The 19802-nt window shown below is 41.4% G+C and overlaps 1 protein-coding gene across 2 annotated transcripts in view; it reads left to right on the forward strand.

Moving 5' to 3' along the window:
• Positions 1–19802, forward strand: part of CCDC150 (coiled-coil domain containing 150) — a 42755-nt gene that overhangs the window by 15138 nt on the left and 7815 nt on the right. For both annotated transcript variants that reach the window (XM_006767079.2, XM_015566101.1), the window contains exons 12-18: positions 3102–3215; positions 9090–9173; positions 12060–12167; positions 15372–15500; positions 16248–16417; positions 17847–17940; positions 18926–19095. In XM_006767079.2, the coding sequence (XP_006767142.1) occupies positions 3102–3215; positions 9090–9173; positions 12060–12167; positions 15372–15500; positions 16248–16417; positions 17847–17940; positions 18926–19095 (869 nt within the window). The remainder of the gene's footprint in view (positions 1–3101; positions 3216–9089; positions 9174–12059; positions 12168–15371; positions 15501–16247; positions 16418–17846; positions 17941–18925; positions 19096–19802) is intronic.

Below are 19802 nucleotides of genomic sequence, written 5' to 3' on the forward strand. Positions count from 1 at the left end.
GCTTAAAAATATTAGTGAATGCTATAGGGCTAAGGCAAATGCTGTATTCTGTGATTTAAAAACAGCATTACTTTGCTTGTCTGATTTCAATTGTCTTAATGTAGGCCGAGTGTAAGGCGATGGGACTGGAAGGTACTTGCTTCTTAGAGCGGTTGTATTTGGCAGTGGTAATGCTTTTAGAGTCCTATTTTTTGTCTAAATTGATTTTTTAACGTGTATTTGTAAAGCTCTGGTTTTTGGAGTCAGGTTTACTGAGTTGTAATTTACATAGTGAAGTTCACCCTTTTCTGTGTTTGGCTCTGAGTTTTGGCAGCACATGCAGGCATGTGATTACCACCAAAACCAAAATATAGAACATTTCTCTTGTCCCAGAAAGCTCCCTGGGTCCTTTGTAATCAACCTCTTCCTCCACCCTGGTACCCACTCATCTGATTTTCTGTCCCTGTAGTTATCTTTTCCAGAACCTCCTATAAATGAAATCATACAGGATGGTATACCTTAACTCTGGCTGCTTCTATTTAGTGTAAAGCCATTTTGCTGTATCATAGTTTGTGTTCCAACATATAGATGTTCACAGTTTCTTTACCCTTTGTCAAATGAAGGACATCTGGGTTGTTCCCTGTGTAAATATTCACATGTGAACATATATTTTTATTTCTCTTGGGTAAATATCGTAAGTTGGATTTCTGGATCCTGGGGTAAGTATATGTTTGAATAACAGACTACTCAACTGTTTTCCAAAGGATGTGTGGCATCTTGCTCTCCTACCAAGACATATGAGTTGCAGTTTCTCTCCATTCTTACCAACACTTGGTATTGTCAGTGCTTTTTGGTTTAGCCTTGTAACTGGTGAGCAGTGGTATATGATTGTGGCTGTAATTTGCATTTCTCCAATGACTAATAATAGTGAGCATCTTTTCATCTGCTTATTTGCCATCCACAACTTGAATTGTCTCTTCAAATCTTTTAACCATGTTTAATTCAATTGTTTGGTTTCTTACTATTGATTTTTCAGAGATTTTAAAAATGTAGTCTCATATTAATTCTTAAGAAAAAAATTATATTTATATATACATACAAATATTTTATCAGGTATATGTGTTATGTATATTTTCTTCCATTTATGCCTTGTCTTCTCATGTACTTTCAAAGAGCAGTTTTATATTTTGGTGCTTAGTTTATCTTTCAAATTCTGTGGATCATACTTTTTGTGCCATATCTAAGAAATTTAAACTAAGATCACAAAGATTTTCTCCTTTGTTCTTCTCTAGAAGGCTTATAATCTTAGGTTTTACATGAGGTCTATTAACCTATTCAAATTATTTTTTGTATATCATTCAAGGTACAGTTCAGGTGCATGTTATTGTCAGGTGGATGTCTGATTGTTCTAGTACCTTGTATTATTGGGATATAATTATACTATAAATTCACCTTCTTAAATTATACAGTTCAGTGGTTAGTATATTCACAAGTTTATGCAAATATCACTGCTCTCTAATTCTAGAAGCTTTTTATGCAAAAAGAAACCCAGTACCTGTTATCGGTTACTCCCTATTCACCCCTACCCCGGCCCTGGCAACTACTGATTTCCTTTCTGTCTCTGGCTTTATCTCTTCTGGACATTTCATATAAATGAAATGAATGTAGACCAGTATGTATGTAATCTTTGGGGTCTGGCTGCTTTTCACTTAGCATGATGCTTTCAAGGTTTATCCATATTATAGCATATGTCAGTACTTGATTCTATAGATAGCTGAATAATATTCACTGTATGAATATATCATATTTTGTTATTCATTCTCAATTGATAAATATTCAAGCTGTTCTACTTTTCAGCTACTAAGAATAATGCAATGAATGTTTGTACATTTTTTCGGTAAGCATATATTGTTAATTTTCTTTGGTATATTTTCCCCAGGAGTGAAACTACTGGGTCATGTGATAATTCTGTTTATCATTTTAAGAAACTGCCAAACTTTTACAAAGAGACTACCATTTTACAATCAGTCCCACCAGCAGTGTATGAGGATTCCAGTATCTCCACATCCTCATTTATACTTGTCATTGTCTGCTTTAAAAAAAAAACACAAAAAGTATCACACAAACAGCAGTCACCATCCTCATAGCTCAGTTTTGTGTCAGCAAATGTTAAAGGATGTTCATGATTCCAAGATTTTCCAAGACTGGGCTCCCCAATGCTTACATGGGATGTACTTGCTTAAAAAAGGAAAATGTCTGGACATACCTCAGTAGCTTTTGCCACTTACTCTATTGTTTCAAATTCCACAAGGCAAATTCCTTTGGCTCTCCAGTAGATGTATAGTGTAGGCTATTTATATAAACAACATTGCCACATTTCCAAAATACCCTTTCAGTCCAGCTGCGATGAGCAGTTCTGGGAAGTAATTCCTATGATAAATCAGAAGCAGTATTAAATAATGTAAGCATTCCTACTAAAGTCAATCGGTTTTACTTGAATATTACAAAAATAAATTAAAAATTTATTCTACCCATCTTACTGAGTGTGAAGTATCTCACATCCAGTTGTTTCATGTATCAGTACTTCTTTTCTTCTAATGGCTGAGTAATGTTTATTGTGTATATATTCAATTGACTCATGAACAACATGGGTTTGACCTGCCTGGGTACACTTATACGTCAATATGAATTATTTCTCTATTTTATTTCGCTTTTTTTCAAAAATTTTCTCAACAGTATGTTGTAATTTTCAGCATATCAAATATTGAACATATGTTTTTAGATTTGTATCTAAGTATTTCATGGGTTTGGGTAATTATTCATAAATGCCAAGTATCAGAAGAACTTCTATTTCTAGTAAATGTAAACTGTAAATTTATAATAACCCTTCTGCTGAAGACTAGAAAAGTTGAAAAAATATAAAAGAAAAATCATTTTAAAAATCATCATAGCGTGATCGGATTGAAAATCCCCAGATATAAAGGTAGAGAACATGTTCATAAGATACTTTCTATTTTACAGTTGGAAATACCATGTTTAAATAAGTTAATATTTTGGATCTGGCATAAGGAGTCTATGAATAGGTGGTAAATGGATTTCTTTTCTCCTTTTGTGTTTCAAAGGTAGACGTAAACACATTAACCCACAGCCTGCAGACTCTGGAGGAAAGGAATAAGGACCTGGCTGATCAGTTGGCTTATCTGGAGCTTCAGCAAGATGAGGCCGATTACCATGGGGTGGGTATAAAAAGGTCAGTCTTCAGTAGGAAGTAATGACTCATGAGTTTTTAAAGAGAGACCTGCGGTCAGAAGATGGGCTTTCTTTCTTTCTTTCTTTTCTTTCTTTCTTTCTTTCCTTCTTTCTTCCTTTCTTCCTTTCTTTCTTTCTTCCTTCCTTTCTTTTTCCCTTTCTTTCTTTCTTTCTTTTTCTTTCTTTCTTTCTTTCTTTCTTTCTTTCTTTCTTTCTCTTTCTTTCTGCTTACACAGATGATCTATAATGCTGAAAAGCACAGAGATTGCTAATGTTTTAAAAACATCTGCTCTTCTATGAATTGTGAAGAAGCTTGTATTTTCCCCGTCTGACGGTTTCCTCCATTACGTCATCAGTTGTAAGTTTGATTTCTAAAAGCTATTTAACAAGGCCAGTGCATTACAAAAAAATCGCAAAGTTCTTAAAATATCTTCTCCCTGTGGTAAAGGGGATTTAAAGAGATGATTGGTCTGTGAAGAGCGAATATGTTTCCTATGTGCCTTTGAATACCTGAATACTTGAAATTTAATTATTGCTTCTACAACATGCAAATAAGCTTTGGAAATTCCATGGACGCCCTAATGTGAGTCTATCTTAATCTGAACTAAATTCTCTCAGACTGTGTCATAAGCTGCTCATTGCTTCAACTATGAAAAATTACAGCGTAAACGTAAGGCCTTCTACATTTTCATGGCTTTAGAGCCGGCTTCCTGGGTGGGTCAGTCTCGGCTGAGATTCCTGATGCTGCTGCTTACCCTTCCTGAGCCTGTTTCTTAAAGCTGTGAAAACGGGGATAATCATACTGTTATTAGGAGGCTGAGGGTTGTTCAGGGGGTTAAGTTAACACGTGTAATGCATATATCAGACATCTCACATTTATTGAATTCTTGGTATCTGAATTGACCCCGGGTAAGAAGGTCTTGAGCTCCTATTGGAGTGACTCGAGGCACTGGCTAATTCCCGGGGTCTCTCGGGCCAGTCCTCCCTCCCCGGAGACTAAAGATTCCTCCCTGCCCTTGGCCTGTTGGCCCGGTCTCAGCGGGGCTTCTTCCCCATTTCCTTTTGGCTTGGAAGACCGCCTCTCAGCCTGCGCCCACACCCGTGAGCAGGCCTGTGGCCTTACCTTATTCCTGACTTTGACAGATCTTGCCAGTGATTTGGTCCAAGTTGATTCTTGCCTACAGACCACACTTCTTGATAAGGTCTCCCAGTCAGAGCCCACCCCTCCAGCCTGCAGACCCGTGTCTGTCCACTTAGAATCTGCTCTGACCACGGCAGCTGGGAAGCTCTGCATTTGGCTGTAGCAGGCTGAGGAATGAGGTCGAGATTTCAGGGTTATTTTTCAATCTTAACAATACTGTTAAACCTATTTACATTCAGTGCTGGCAGTGTAATTTGTTCTTTGAGAGTTCACACTTGAAATTCTCCATAAAAGCTTATGTAGTCTAACCTCTTACTGACACACTTGAGATGATACACATGAGTGTGTGTTGTATATGTCCTCCCACCCTCAACCCCCCTCAGGTGTGCACTCAGGCAATCCTGGTTTCCACCTTTGGCTCCATTTATGTGTGACCTGGGCAGGTTCTCAACATCTGTGGGGATCTTCCCTAACTGGGGTTCCCAGAGCACATTGCATACCCATACCAGAATAACTGCTACATGGATGAGAAATTGACCTGTTCATGCATCTGCCTTCACTCTTCTAATGCAAGAACAGGAGTTACTAATCTTTATACTCCCTGGCCTAGTGCCTGATACATAGGAGGTGTGGAAGAAACATTGATGGAGGAGAACACAGAGGATCCTGTCTGCCCTGCAGATAGGGAGGATTAAATGTGTGTAGTGTGTCCACCAGAGGGCCTAGCATACAGTTTCCCCACATAAATACTGTTCTCTTACTTTTCCTCACACCTTCTAATTTTAAGTTAGTTTGTGCCATTTCAGCCTTTAATAATGGTGTAATTAAGCCCATTCCCACAAGCAGTCATGCAGGAAACCTCCGTGAGAAAAAGAGTTAAATGTGGGAAGGTGGCTATTCCTTATTTCAAGTTAAATGACTATCCTCCCCACCTTTCTTTTGGGTTCTAAACATTTCAAATAGTACCACCAGACAAAAATATAGGCCCTTGTGCAGCTAGAGCATTAGTGACTTGAAGTTAAACAAGAAGTGAATCTTAAGACAGGAAGATGTTCGTCAGTGTACCATTGGCAGGTGTCAAAGTTGGTTCCATCGGCTGGGGACCCGTCATACTAGTTGTTACATATTTTGAATAAGATCCTTCTTATAGCCTTCTTATAAAATAGCTTTGCCAAGATGCAATATCTGCTGTTTTTATGTATTCTTCTAACAGCTTCGGCTAACTTTCACAGCTTACCTGGATTTTTTTAAATGATTTCAGAAATCATTTTGTGGCTTTCTTGGCAACCTGCCTTTGAGACCTTAACACTTTGTGTACCACATAGAAATCTCTTAAGACATACGCCAGGGACAGCATGTTTTTGGGCAAACTGCACGTTATTTAAATCATCATAATGCACTTTAGGTGTTGTTTTTCAATAATTATAACATTTTTATTTACAAAAACAAACAAAGTTCCTAGTACTTTTTTAACGTATGGTACTGCGTAAAACATTTTCCTCTATGAAAAGGGACCAAACAAAATTTACCTAAGTATCTAGATTCGCTCCTTTTTCCATGGGCGTGAAAAACGAGAACACTCGTGAGCAGTCCTTAACAGATGGCACGCGAAACACGAGAAAACTCCTGAGCGGTACGAAATGTGTTAAGATGATTTGTTTACTTCCTGCTTTTCCCAGGAGTAAGCCTTTGTGTTTGAGTTACAGTGTATATTCTAACCACTTGCATTTTTCTTTGTAACCTGTTTCTTAGGTGCTTTGCTCTGCACATTTAATAACCTTTATAGTATATTGCCCAGATTTACTTAAGCAGCGGTTGCTTTCCACAATTCAGAATTGGAGCTGTTTACTCATTTAAGTGGTCTTTCTCTAATCTTGGTCTTCCATTGATTCTCTTAAGTACAGGGCCTATTCAAATAATCTGCAAACAGTAATTTAAGTTACTGCTTTCACATTGATTTTCCTTTGACAACTGATAACCATTTCTTTTTGTCATAAATTTTAATAAGTGACCATGTGTCCAATATCAGATTTTTATTTTGCTTGGATAGTTTTCTCTTATTGCTTTAGCATTCTCTTTAGTGGCAAAAGAAAGTCTTTTAAAGGTGTATTTAAAATATTAATAGAATTTCGATATGCCTTTTGCCTAAAAGAGAAAATCTTATTGAAGAAAAAGGTGCTATTATTTTTTTAAATTCCTAGACACCTTTTAAAAGAGACCCAGACAATCTAAGTCAGCAGTTCTCAACCTGTGGGTCACGACCCCTTTGGGGGTCGAATGACCCTTTCACAGGGGTCACCTAAGACCATCGGAAAACACATATATAATTACATATTGTTTTTGTGATTAATCACTATGCTTTAATAATGTTCAATTTGGCCCTGACTGGTTTGGCTCATTGGATTGAGCGTCGGCCTGTGGACTCAAGGGTCCCAGGTTAGATTCCTGTCAAGGCCGTGTACCTTGGTTGCGGGCATATCCCCAGTAGGGGGTGTGCACGAGGCAGCAGATTGATGTTTCTCTCTCATCGATGTTTCTAACTCTCTATTCCTCTCCCTTCATCTCTGTAAAAAATCAATAAAATATATTTAAAAAATAATGTTCAATTTGTAACAATGAAATTGGGGGTCACCACAACATGATGAACTGTATTAAAGGGTCGCAGCATTAGGAAGGTTGAGAACTACTGATCTAAGTTATTCCATGAAAACCCTTTCCACATTCCGAGAAAGCTGAGTGATTTTTGGGTGTTTAGTATTTGCTCTAGTGGCATATTTTAGGTTAAATCTAACCCGTGGTGTTTTTACACACTATCCCTGCACTTTACAGCACTTCGGGGCACATTGGCTTATAGAACTTGGAACTGAATTTTAATAATCAGGGTTTTACAGTTATGGCTTAGCTATTTTTGCAGCATTACTAGCCATCCTTTCATTTATTTTTTACTGAGATGTGGTTGAAGCATAATCCCAAACTATAATGTTTCATTCATGGAATGATTTTACATTAGAGTTCCTAAAATAGAAAAGTTTTGGTAAAGGAGGCCTGTATGTCTTCCACAGACAGAAATTTAACAATTAATTTCATGATAATACATTAGTATTAGTCTTCTATTTTTTTGATGGCAGTCCACATTTCCCTTAGGTTATTTTGAAACCAATACTTTATTGGTCTGAATGCTTTTAAAAATTTTCCTTTGCCTTAGTGGTAGCAACACATAGAGATTTTTTAAAAAACTTTAAGAAACAATGTATGACTATGCATATTATACATGAATTAAATATTGCTTTGATGAGACAAATACTTAGATGGTCATAATAGTTAGTAGCCCACTGACACCTAATATTCAGTATACGTTTTTATATTGAATGTGTGTAATTTTAGAGTAGATGGTATACAAGGACTAATGACTCTTTTGTTTGTTTGTTTGTTTGTTTTTAATCAAGTCTAGACTGTCTAAAATGTCCTAATTCTTCTAGTGCAGGCAATAACCGAGGAGAAAACAAAATCTAGACTAGTATGCCCTCTTGTGCTATCATGAATATATTTCGAACAGAGGAAAATATGAGTTACATGTTATTATATAGCAATCTAGTTTGAAGCATGTCTTTCCTTTTACTTGGAAATAAGTGTGTTGGATTCACAACACTTGAAATAAAGGGAAGTACAAAGTGATGGCTAAAGAACAGCTATACCTGTCAGAGAAATGAAGACTTTCTCCTTGTAAATTAATATCCCTACATGTATGGTTTCAGCATCATCAACTTGCCCAAAGTTGAATATAACACAAAAGTCTAAATTCTTTGGCTTTAAATGCTTAAAAGGTTCCCTGTTCTTTATTCACAAATAAAGCAAATGTAAGCCAGAAGTAGAGAATTATGTCAATATTTCCCAGGACCTTAAACTCCAGATTCACTGCAGACGGTCTGTAGTTCAGTAGGCAGCTTGAATGATGGAGGATTTGCTTGTGTCTGTATTATTTCACAGTTGATTTGTGAAGATACTTTTGCCACCAGTGTTTCCTGTTACCAAAAAACAACACTGAAATTGATTATGGAGGGTGAGACTTCCCATGTTTAGTCACTAATATTGTTCCTAAAGTACCAAGAAGGCCCAAAATGTAATCAAAAGAAAACTATATTATACTTATTTCCCTGCAAAGTTTGATGGAAAAAAATGCCAGTATTAAATAGGCTGTTTGAATGATGAAAATACGTAATTTCATGAATGATAGAGCTTTCAGTAATGTTTGACCCAGATAACACCGTGTTCAGTGTTTGATCGAAACAGTGTTTTTCGTTCCTGCCTTTGACTCTGATAGCGGAAGCCTCTCCTAGGGTCCGAGGGCTGTGACCATTCGCACATCCCGTTCTCTTCCAGGACTGTCTGAGCTCACACTGTGTACCTGTAACCACTGATACAGCCCCCACGCCTGGGTGGATCATGGCTACCGAGGAAGGACTGATGTAGCAAAAATAGAATTAATCAGTAAAGAAGTGCCCCCAGGACTCTTCAGGCACTCGCTCTCCTTGTCTGCCTCCCAGCGTGTGGCAGAGCAGCACCTGGCTGTCTAGGGAAGGGGAAGAGGCAGCGGTAGCCAATAAGTAGGAATCCCGGTTGCGTTGGTAGGAAAATGGTGAGGTGTAGATACTGTTTAAAAGGAAAATGATGGGTCCCTTGCATGCCTGGTGCACTGATCCATGTCTGCTTGCTTCATCAGCTTGCCCGACAGAAGGTGGAAAATGTCTTGGGAAAAATTACTCAGAGTAAAAATAAACTGGCCTATGAAAAGGGAAAACTCCAGGTATGAGGTTTTATTTTCTGAATTTTGTTGTCTAACCTTTTAATGTTATTTGTCAGTCTAAATATTGATGAATTTTGAGAGTACCTAGTCTGTCATTTACTAATTACATAACTTTGGATCAGTCTTTGAACCTCCCTAATTTTGTTACTGCATTAAAATCTAAGTGACTTCTATTTGCGTACCTATACTGTCATGTTAAAACCTTAAATCTCGAAGCCAAAGACCATTCTGTGAAGCTTTATTATAATTGTTTAATGCAAGGTCATTTACTGAGAATGTAGAGAGCCTGTGTTCTCTCTTTGCTGAGTTTTTTCTAACTTTCCTAAAGAGAAATAACCCTGGAAATTGGTACTCTGAGGCACCAGAATAGATGAGTGAATGGGATGATACCACTCTTCCCTTGCAAAGGTTTTGTTTGTTTTGTTTTAATAAAGTTTTTATTGAACTATAACATATATACAGAAAAGTACACAGGTCACTGCCTGGTAAAGCTTCACAAAGTAAAGCTACTCATGTGATCAGCACTCAGATCAGGAAATAGAATATTCCAAAACTCATTGCATAGCCTTTCCCAGTCACTATCTCCAAGAAAGGTAATTCCCATCCTCACTTTTGACACCTCAGATTAATGGTTCCTGTACTTGAACTTTAAATAATAATACAGTGTATATATTTTTGTTTCTTGTTTCTTTCACCCATCACTGTAATTGAGAGCTTCATCTATGTTGTTTGTTGTAATTCTTTGGCTTAAATTGCTGCTTGGTATTTTATTATATAAATACTAGAGGCCTGGTGCATGAAATTCATGCACTCGGGGGTCCCTCAGCCCAGCCTGCACCCTCTCACAGTTCAAGAGCCCTCGGGGAATGTCCGACTAATGGCTTAGACCCGCTCCTAAGCCGTCAGTCGGACATCCTTAGTGCTGCCAAGGAGGTGGGAGAGGCTCCCACCACTGCCACTGCACTCGCAAGCCATGAGCCCGGCTTCTGTCTGAGCCATCTTCCCCTGTGGGAGTGCACTGACCACCGGGGGCAGCTCCTGCATTGAGAGTCTGCCCCCTGGTGGTCAATGCGTGTCACAGCAACTGGTTGTTCAGTTAACCGGTTGTAATGGTCGCTTAGGCTTTTATATATATAGATTCGCTTTAAAAAAGGAAAAAAATCTGTGCTATGCTAAAATTATCACAAGTTCTTGAATGTATTTTCACACTTTGGCAGTTCAGGTTGTTTTTACTTGGAAGCTCATTTCAAACTGTAAAAGGGCTAACATTGTAGGTATGTCCTGCTTCATTTCAAATGTACCATAGGTAGTGAAGAAAAAAACTAGAAAATGCATTGATTGTGTTAGTTTAAATACTTGCCTTACAAAGCATATCCAAATAAGACTTCCTTTCCATCTCCCTTAGCTGTCTCAGAGTTTCCCTAGTGTTGTATTAAGTTCTGCATCCATCTCCATCTGTGTATTTGGGCACTGGAAACAGTGACTGGATGTGACCTTGCCCAAGTGTCTGCTGGTCCTGCACTGGCTGCTGCGCTGGCCATGGGAGCTGTGTGGGTAGACATGGCAGAAACACCCGAGATCTGGGCCGCGGGATGCATTTGCTTCTGTGTCCTTTCCCATTTGAATGTCCTGAGTTAGAAATCCTACCAAATAAGAACTTCAGTGTAAAAACTAAGGGCTCTCGATAAGAACATGTTATCTGACAAACGTGACGGCATTGTGCTGAGTGCCCAGGGGAGGCAGGGCAGACCCCTGAGGAGAGCTGTGGCGTGAGGATAGTCCGTGCTGGCTGGGAGAGGCACGTCGGAAAGTCCTTAGTGGCGCAGCCACTTCCCACTGGGCTCAGAGGGTGACGCTTGTGTTTAAATGAGAGTAACGGCTGCACCACCGCCTCCCTTCAGAGGCAGCATTTCCATTCTGAACCGGAGGTGGGAACCATGACGACTTCTGACTGGTGGCCGTGGGGACCCACGTGCTTTTCTCCCGTGCGCTGTGGGAAAGGCGACAGGAACGGCCAACAGGAGGGAAGGGAGGACCCTGCTGATGGCTCAAGACACAATGTGTTCTCATGCAGCCTTTCAAAAAACACTACAAGCATGCAGGGTTGAGCAGCTCTTTAAATGTCCAGAGCTCCAGCCAAGGGTGCTTGCGCCCACGGTAGGAAACAAGAAGATACCATAAGAGAAACAAGTTTTTTAAATTAAAACTTGGGGTGAAATTTTTCCTGATTTAAGAGTAGGCTCAGCAATGTCAGTTGTTGATTTGTATGAGAGAGTTGGGAATAAGAGGAAGAAAATGTAGAAAAACATAATTTGGAGATGTATGAGTAAATATTAATGATAATCATTTTCCCCAAATGATCAAAATCTTTAAAGACAAAGATGTGAGTGGTCACTTTTATGAGTTAGTTCTAAAACACAATTCAGCATATAATTCCATTTATTCAATTTTTGTAATTCTGCCAGTGAAAACAGACTGTCTCCTTGCATGTTGACAATTCTAATGATCCATATTTTAAAAGAAGTTTGAATGCCAGATACCACAGTTCCTTTAAAATTGAAAGCTATTACCTACAAAGTCTCACTGTTATAGTCATGAGTCATGTTAATTTGGAATTTCCATAAGCAGTAGAAGTCAAATGAATTATCTCTGTACATAAAAACGGATTTAGCTTATGTTAGCTGATGAAGTCACTAGGTATTTCAGTTGAAATAACATTTTGCATTATTAGAAAAACTTAGGATTGCTTTTTACAGGTTTTAGGGATTCTCTAAATTTGTTTTGAAACTCATGAAATCTTTTTTCCCTCTTGGAGTAGACAACTATATATACAGTATCTAATTATTGACAAGGCTGATTTTTATTATTGTTTTGCCTTTTCCCTAGATAAAAGTGAAACAGCTGGAAGAGCAGCTACACTCCTTCACTGAAACCTGCTCACAGAATGACCATCTGCGCAAGCTGAACAAGGCTCTGGAGGGCAAATACACTCAGGTGTGACTGACAGCCACAACAGATGGCTGTTGAGCGGTTTGAACTCATTTCTAAGAGATGGATGCCTTTTTCCCACCTGACCAAACAGTGCCAGAAAGATGAATATACACACTTAACTCAATTCAACAGGCGTTTTTTAAACACACAGTATGTATAAGGTTCTGCTAAGCCATCGAGGCATTCACAAAAATGCCTGAAGCCCGCTTACGCTCTAATTTGAGGCTTAGAAATGTGCTCAGTAAACTTTATTACAGACTAGAAAGCAGGACTTGCAGAAACAGTAGCTGTGTTTTGAGCATTCCTAGGAAACACATCCCGATGGAGCTTTCCAACTTTTGGCGACAAGCCTCTGGTTTTTGAATTCTCGGCCACAAGACACACCTGCAGTCAGCTGCTTGAAGGGGTGTCAGTGAAGCAGGTGCTCACTTGTCAGCATGGTGACTGTTGGGACTGATAACGTTTTAATTGATTTTTTTTAGAGAGGAAGGGAGGGAGAGAGAAATAGAATTAAACCCGCAACCTAGGTATATGCCCTGAGTGGGAGTCGAACCAACAATCTTTTGGCGTGAGGACAGTGCTCCAACCAACTGAGCCACCCAACTAGGGTGAGATTGATGATAACATTTTAACCAATGAATAGAAAAAGTTAGACAAGTAAGATATATAAAATATTTTGCGAGGAAAATAATCCAGGAATGTGTAACTCGGGTCCTCAAACTACGGCCCGCGGGCCACATGCAAATATAAATATTGCATTTGTTCCCGTTTTGTTTTTTTACTTCAAAATAAGGTATGTGCAGTGTGCATAGGAATTTGTTCATAGTTTTTTTTTAAACTGTAGTCCGGCCCTCCAACGGTCTGAGGGACAGTGAACTGGCCCCCTGTTTAAAAAGTTTGAGGACCCCTGGTGTAACTGAAAGAAAGTGATTCATTTCAATAATTTACAAATTTACCGTGTATATTGTTGGTAAAAACACCTCTGCCCTCTCCAGCAGCATGTGTAATTTCGGTAGCAGTAACATTTGTGGATGTGCCTTCAGTAACCAAGGAAGTGGAATGTGTCTCCAGATGGAACCCTGTTAGGGTTCTAACCATCTGGCTGTTGGTCCAGGGCCTTGTTACAGGTGCTCTCCCTCTGGGATTTGACGAAGGGCTGCTCCTTGGCTGGGATAGACTCTCGGTGGGGTGTCTTCATCCTGAAAGCGTGGAACACTTTTCACAGTATACTTCCCATCACGGCTTGGCTTAGAACGTTGTTCCTCATAGCAAAGGAGACACTCTTTGAAAAATAACTACATTTAGTTGAGTTTATTGTTTTTAATTGGTGATGCCTCCGAGAAGAAGGAAATCTCCGGAGAGGCCTACATCTTCGAAATTTCTTGAGAGCAGTAGACCCAGCGTCAAGGAAAGAACCGCGTCCGTGGGTCTGCCCAGTGTTGTTCCCAACTCCACACGCCACGTGTCCTTTGCACCTGCCCTGACTTCTGTGAGATCTCAAGACACTGGGGACTCTCGAATCTCTCTAAAGACTCTTTTGAATGCTATTAAAACCATGGAGGGAAGACTGGAAGGTAAAATAGACATTCTTGCCTCAAGACCATTTAAAACTTATGAGGCATCGTATTTTCTTAAACGGGATTCGGTAAGTAAAGACCATAAATGAAATCATTAGGAAATTTGAGATTTATATAACAACATGAGGCCCGGTGCACAGATTTGTGCATGAGGGTCAGTGCAGAGGGCATCCCTCAGATTGGCCTGCACCCTCTCACAATCCGAGACCCCTCGGGGGATGTCTGAATGCCGGTTTAGGCCTGCGGGATTGGGCCTAAACTAGCAGTCGGATATCCTCCGAGGAATGTAGCAGTGTGCCAAGTGGCAGATGGCCAGGGAGGAGCCCGAGCTGGGTCAGGTGCCACGCCCCTCATGCTCATCCTGGCTTGCTGTGCCTGCCACTCGGTAGTACTGCCCCGGAGTCAGGAGAGACTCCTGCCACCACAACTGTGCTTGCCAGCTGTGAGCCCGGCTTCTAGCTGAGTGGTGCTCCCCCTGTGGGAACGCGTTGACCATCAGGGGGCAGCTCCTGCATTGAGCATCTGCCCTCTGGTGGTCAGTGTGTGTCATAGTGACTGGTCCACTGGTCATCCGTTCATAACAGTTGCTTAGGCTTTTATATAGATAGGTGAAGAATAGTAGTAACAATCCAGAAAGATAATGTTTGAAGGTCTGAATAACAGGAAATTAGGGGATACTGATGATACAAATAGAGACCATTCTGTTTCTCACATAATTATTGTTTTGGGACATAGAAAATATCAGATTTTGCTTAACAATAACCATTGACATTTCTAAAATCTTATTTTGATTTATTTTTTAATTTAAAATATCTACCTAATCTTAAATGTTCAAATTAAGTTGTTTGGTTAAAGCCTGATTTTAAAATAGAAGTACATGAATAAAAGCCCTAAGAACTTGAACATCAGAAAATATTTTCCAAAGAAAACTTTTTAGAGCGTCCATCTTTGCTTGATACGTAAACCATGAGTTACCACCATACCCCTACTTGCATGTCTAAAGGGGAAAACTGATGAGACCAGGTGTTAGTGAGGAGGTGGAGCAACAGGGCTTCTCATACGCCGCCAAAGGGAATGTAAAATGGTGCAGCCACTTTGGAAAGTAATTTGGTAGTTTCTTTAAAAATGAACCATAACTATTACCATACGACCCAGCCATTCTACTCCTAAGTATCTACCCAAGACAAATAAAAACACTGTCTACACAGAGACTGTACACAGTTGTTCACAGCACCTCTGTCTGTAAGAGCAGGACCAGCAGGCGGACGGGTACTGCCTGTGGGACAACCACACGGCAGTGGATGGACACAACAGAAAGGCACGGACTCGGGACACATGCGGGAGCTTGGCCCCATTTCACACGTGACTTCATCGTCTTGCCCCTTTATCCCGTATTCTGCACTTTCATGGTGATGGTCATATATTAGGTTTGCTCGTTTATTCACACACGTTTATTTTCGCTTCGGAGTTTTCTTTAAAGGGAAAAACGGCTAATGAAAAAGCTGATTTTATTTATAATAGTAAGCACATATAATTGGCACTTTAGGTTTGGTTTCTAAGCTGCTGTGTCTCGCTCTAATGCGGTTTATTGTGCTGTGGGAAAGTGATGCGTGGTCCTTGTTCTCCTAAGGTGAAGTCCATTCTGGAAAAGAACGAAGAGGAGCTCTTGCAGGCGGTGAAGGGTCGCGATGCGGCGCTGCAGGAGAACCAGAAGCTGAAAGGGGACCTGGAGGCCCTGGAGGACAAGGAGAGCAAGAAGGTGGGGTCCTTCCGGAAGCGGCGCTGAGGAGGGCTGTGCATCTCAGGCCCACGTGTCCCTCTCGGTCTTGTTACTTTAGGAAGAAACAGTGAGGACTGCTCAGAGGAGGATTTGTTTTCTTTAAGAAAACTGTAGAAGCACTTTAAAATGTTTTCCTTAAAAATGCATAATCTCACTCCCAGTATTTTTCAACTTCCTGTCTTAATCAAAAGAAAAGTCTGTTGGAGCACATCTGATTATGGCAATAGCCTGCCTCCTTTGCTGTATTAACATGATACTCACCGTGACCATTTCTTGTTGAATTGTCACTAACTGCTCCCTGCCTAGGCGGTGTGCTCAGTGGGAACAGGTCACATCCCAGACGTCTCCTTGGCCGCAGGGCTGTGGGTGCAGCCTCTCCCAGCCCTCCACCTCCTCGTGGTCTTTCGTTCTGAGAGAACTCTGCCCAGGCCCGAGCGGGCCCGCCAGGCTGTTGGTCCCATGTCTCTATTTAATGTCTGTCTGTGTGCGACGTGCCAGTGGCCGGGGGCACTTCAGAGCTCTCCGTGTGTCCATAGGATCTGAGGCCCAGTTTTCTTTTTCTCAAAATCACAGTAACTGAGGAAACAAAGTAAGAATAAAATGTAAAATGTACTGTAATTATTCCTCTCAGCACTCTACTGTGCCTGGTTCCCATACTCCTTTCCTGGAAGTAATGGGACTCAGCAGAAAGAATCAACCATCTTTCCTGGCTTCATTTTCTATTAGATGGGGAACTTTCAGCGGCAGCTGGCAGAAGCGAAAGAAGACAACTGCAAAGTGACCATCATGCTGGAGAACGTGCTGGCCTCGCACAGCAAGATGCAAGGCGCTCTGGAAAAAGTGCAGATCGAGCTCGGGCGGAGGGACTCGGAGATCGCAGGCCTCAAGAAAGAAAGGTACCGAGATGCTTTGCTGCCTTTGTGCTCGTCCTCTCCTGCCGCTCTGCGGTGAGGAGCAGTGAGAAGCCAGGACACCAGTCAGTTACAGCTTTCCCCTGGCAGACACTGGTGATGGTGAAGAGAACTAGTTTCAAGTTAGGGGAAGTCTGGAATTCGAAACCACCATGATTTCCAGAATTTCAAAATGCTTATATTTTTGTAGTGATATGAAATTGTAGAAATTCATGTGATCGATTACATTTTACCCTTGCTGTTTTCTACACCTTTAAACTTGTGCTTGGATCTACAGAATTGTAATTGTCAAGATAATTGAAGCTCAGTGCCTACTTTAGTTTGGATTAATTATCCATTTATTAGTGTCCCATTTAAAGATCAACAATTATTTTATATGAATCATTCTGAGAACTACTTCTAGCCATGTTTTATTAGTAAACTCCTTTGAATGTTTCAAATATTACATAAAAGTTTCCCTTTTAGGTTAATGAGCGAATGGTCTGTGTTTAGTAAGGCGTTTGCAATACATTATAATGTGTATATTGGCGGTGCATGTTGCCTCTGTGTTATGAGAGGACGAGTTTTATAGTCTGCATTACGCTCATCTTTATTTTTTACATATTATGAATGTGTCTTCAGCACTTACTGGTAAAGAGAAATTCAAGGGGATGGTGATAAAAATAGTTTACCATTCACAGTAAAATTCTAGGTACCTGGTGTATTTAGAAGCAGAAATCTCAACATCAAGACAATTCATGTACAAGTGATAGTATGAATATATTCATTCACTGGTACAAAACTGTATGTAATTTATATATTATATATGTTATAAAATTACCAGCCTATAAGTTAATTATTGACATGTGTTGAGAGCTTAATGCAGCAATTTTCAACCTTTTTCACTTCATGTCAAATGTAATCTAATTACTAAAATTATGCAGTACTCCAATATATATATTTTTTGCCAATCTCACAAAAAAGTAGGGGGATAATTTTGATTCATTTACATAAGAAAGCTACTGTATTGCTTGTTGTCATTTTTTTTATTGGCAGTCTAAGGGAAAAGAGGTCAGTGTCCCTGGCTAAATAGGCAGGTATTGCACGTCCTAAAAATTCTTGGGGTGCAAAAAAATTTTTTTTAAATAAATAAAAAATTTAAAGAAAAAAAAAAATTCTTGTGTCACATCGTTTGAAAATTGCTGGCTTAATGTGTCCAGCCAGACCTGTCCCGTAAGCCGGGCAAGTTTTTCATCTGTAGGAGCCTTCATTTCCTCCCGGAAGCTGAGGCTCCTCGCTGGTGCCTGCCAGCTCCCCGATACCTGGTCGCCGTAGCCGGCTCATGTGCTCCGAGCTGCTGGGAGAAGTCGCCTGTGACCGGGGTGTTGCTTGGGTGGCTCTTCTCTCTCGTCACCGCCGGTGCTTCCGTTGCCAGGGCGCTCAACCAGCAGAGGGTGCAGAAGCTGGAGGCGGAGGTGGACCAGTGGCAGGCCCGCATGCTGGTGGTGGACGCCCAGCACAGCAGCGAGGTAGAGGCAGCGGGGGGAATGATCACTGTGACGGGTGGTTCCCTGGGATCTTTCTGTTTTGGAAAAATGGAGTAAAACAGTCGGTAAATGTCTCTTCCATTTGGGTCTGAATTTTGGACAGTGACATGTTCACAAACAGGAAGTGGGCCTGAAGTCTTACCGGAATCCTTTATTGGGAAACCAGGACCAAATGATGCCAAGTTCTTTTTGCCTCATATGGTTCACTTTCCATTTATCACGTAAATGAATGCAGAAGTTAAAGGGCGTGGAGAATAACTTTACCCTCCGGCAGAAGTAGCCGAGCCCTCGCCGGCTTCGCTCACGGAGAGAGCATCGGCCCACAGAAGGAATCATCATGGGTTCAGTTGCGGTCAAGGGCACATACCCAGTTGCAGGCTCCATCCCCAGCCCTGGTCAGGGAGGCAATCAATTGATGCCTGTCTCTCACCTTGATGTTTCTCTCTCTGTCTCTCCCGCTCCCTTCCTCTCTCTCTAAAAACCAATGGAAATATATCCTCCGGTGAGGATTAACAAATGGAAAAAGGAGCTAGAGTGATTCCACTCCTAGAAAGCACATCCTCACGTGTCTGCTCACAGGTGTGTGCAAATGTATACACACATACACATGTGTATAAAGTACACATGGATGTTTCATACAAATAAGCTTTTCCTGGATGATACACAGGAACAGTTGCTAGATCTCTTCTCTACAGGCAGTGAGACCAGAAGGTGACAGCATCAGGAAGGGTAATTTAACGACTTTAAACAGGATAAAGCTCTTTAGTGACCAGCACCCTTCCCATTGCCTCCTAAGCGTCCCGAAGCAATGTCCACTGTAAGTTCTCACGCATTCCAGGCACCTGGAATCTGCTGCTGATTCCAACCATGATTGTTTCGGCGGCACTTGATGTAGGGCAGGGAGTGGCTGTGCGGTGTCATGGGCGTTTGCATGTTACAGGGGAATGAAAACACGCTCCTCTTCCAGGTGGAGCCCCTGCAGAAGGCTCTGGATGTGGCGAGAGAAGACAACAGGAAGCTGGCGATGAGCCTGGAGCAAGCGCTGCAGACAAACAACCACCTGCAAGCCAAGCTGGACCACATCCAAGACAGACTGGAATGCAAGGAGCTGGAGCGGCAGGACTTGGAGACCTGCAAGTAAGGGCAGTGCCGTCACAGCGCCCGAGGGCGTGCCCGGCTCACTCCACGTTCACCCTGTCCTGCCTGAGCCGCACGGCTGAGCAGCAGCAGGGACTAGCTGCCCGAGTCGCTCATGTCCAGCTCTGCCCTCGACGGGTATCGAGCTGCTTCTCCACACAGAGATCAAGCCAAAACGGCACGGACACTGGCCAGAGGGCCCCTTGCAGGTCTCTGCCACCCCTTGTCTAAGGACAGCGTGTGTGTCCTTCAGAGCGTGACGGAAGAGGAGCGACAGGAGCCGGAGGGCTGTTCCCGGCCGGGGGTGGGGTCTGTCCAGGCAGATGGGAATCAGTGTCCTCCGTTTCGGCCCAAGGTGGTTAGGTCAGGCCCATCGTGTTCAGGCCAACCCCCTCGGGTTTTGTCTTAAACCAGTGGTTCTCAGCCTTGGCTGCACATGAGAATCACCTGGGAATCTTTTTAAAAATCCTGATTTCTGGGCCCCATCCTCTGGAAATTCTGTTTCTTTGTTAGGGGGTGGGGCCACAACATTTACAATTTTTACTTATAAACCTATGTTTTCTATCAAAATTACTTCTTGCGTGGATTTTGGGACACCCTTTAGATCTGCATTCCTTTCAGCTAGTGGGCGACGGGTCTGAGCCGCAGCAGGGAAGGCATACCCTTTAGATCTGCATTCCTTTCAGCTAGTGAGCAGGTGGGCATGG

This window comes from Myotis davidii, unplaced genomic scaffold (genome assembly GCF_000327345.1).
Source record: "Myotis davidii unplaced genomic scaffold, ASM32734v1 scaffold221, whole genome shotgun sequence".
NCBI classification, from domain to species: Eukaryota; Metazoa; Chordata; class Mammalia; order Chiroptera; family Vespertilionidae; genus Myotis; species Myotis davidii.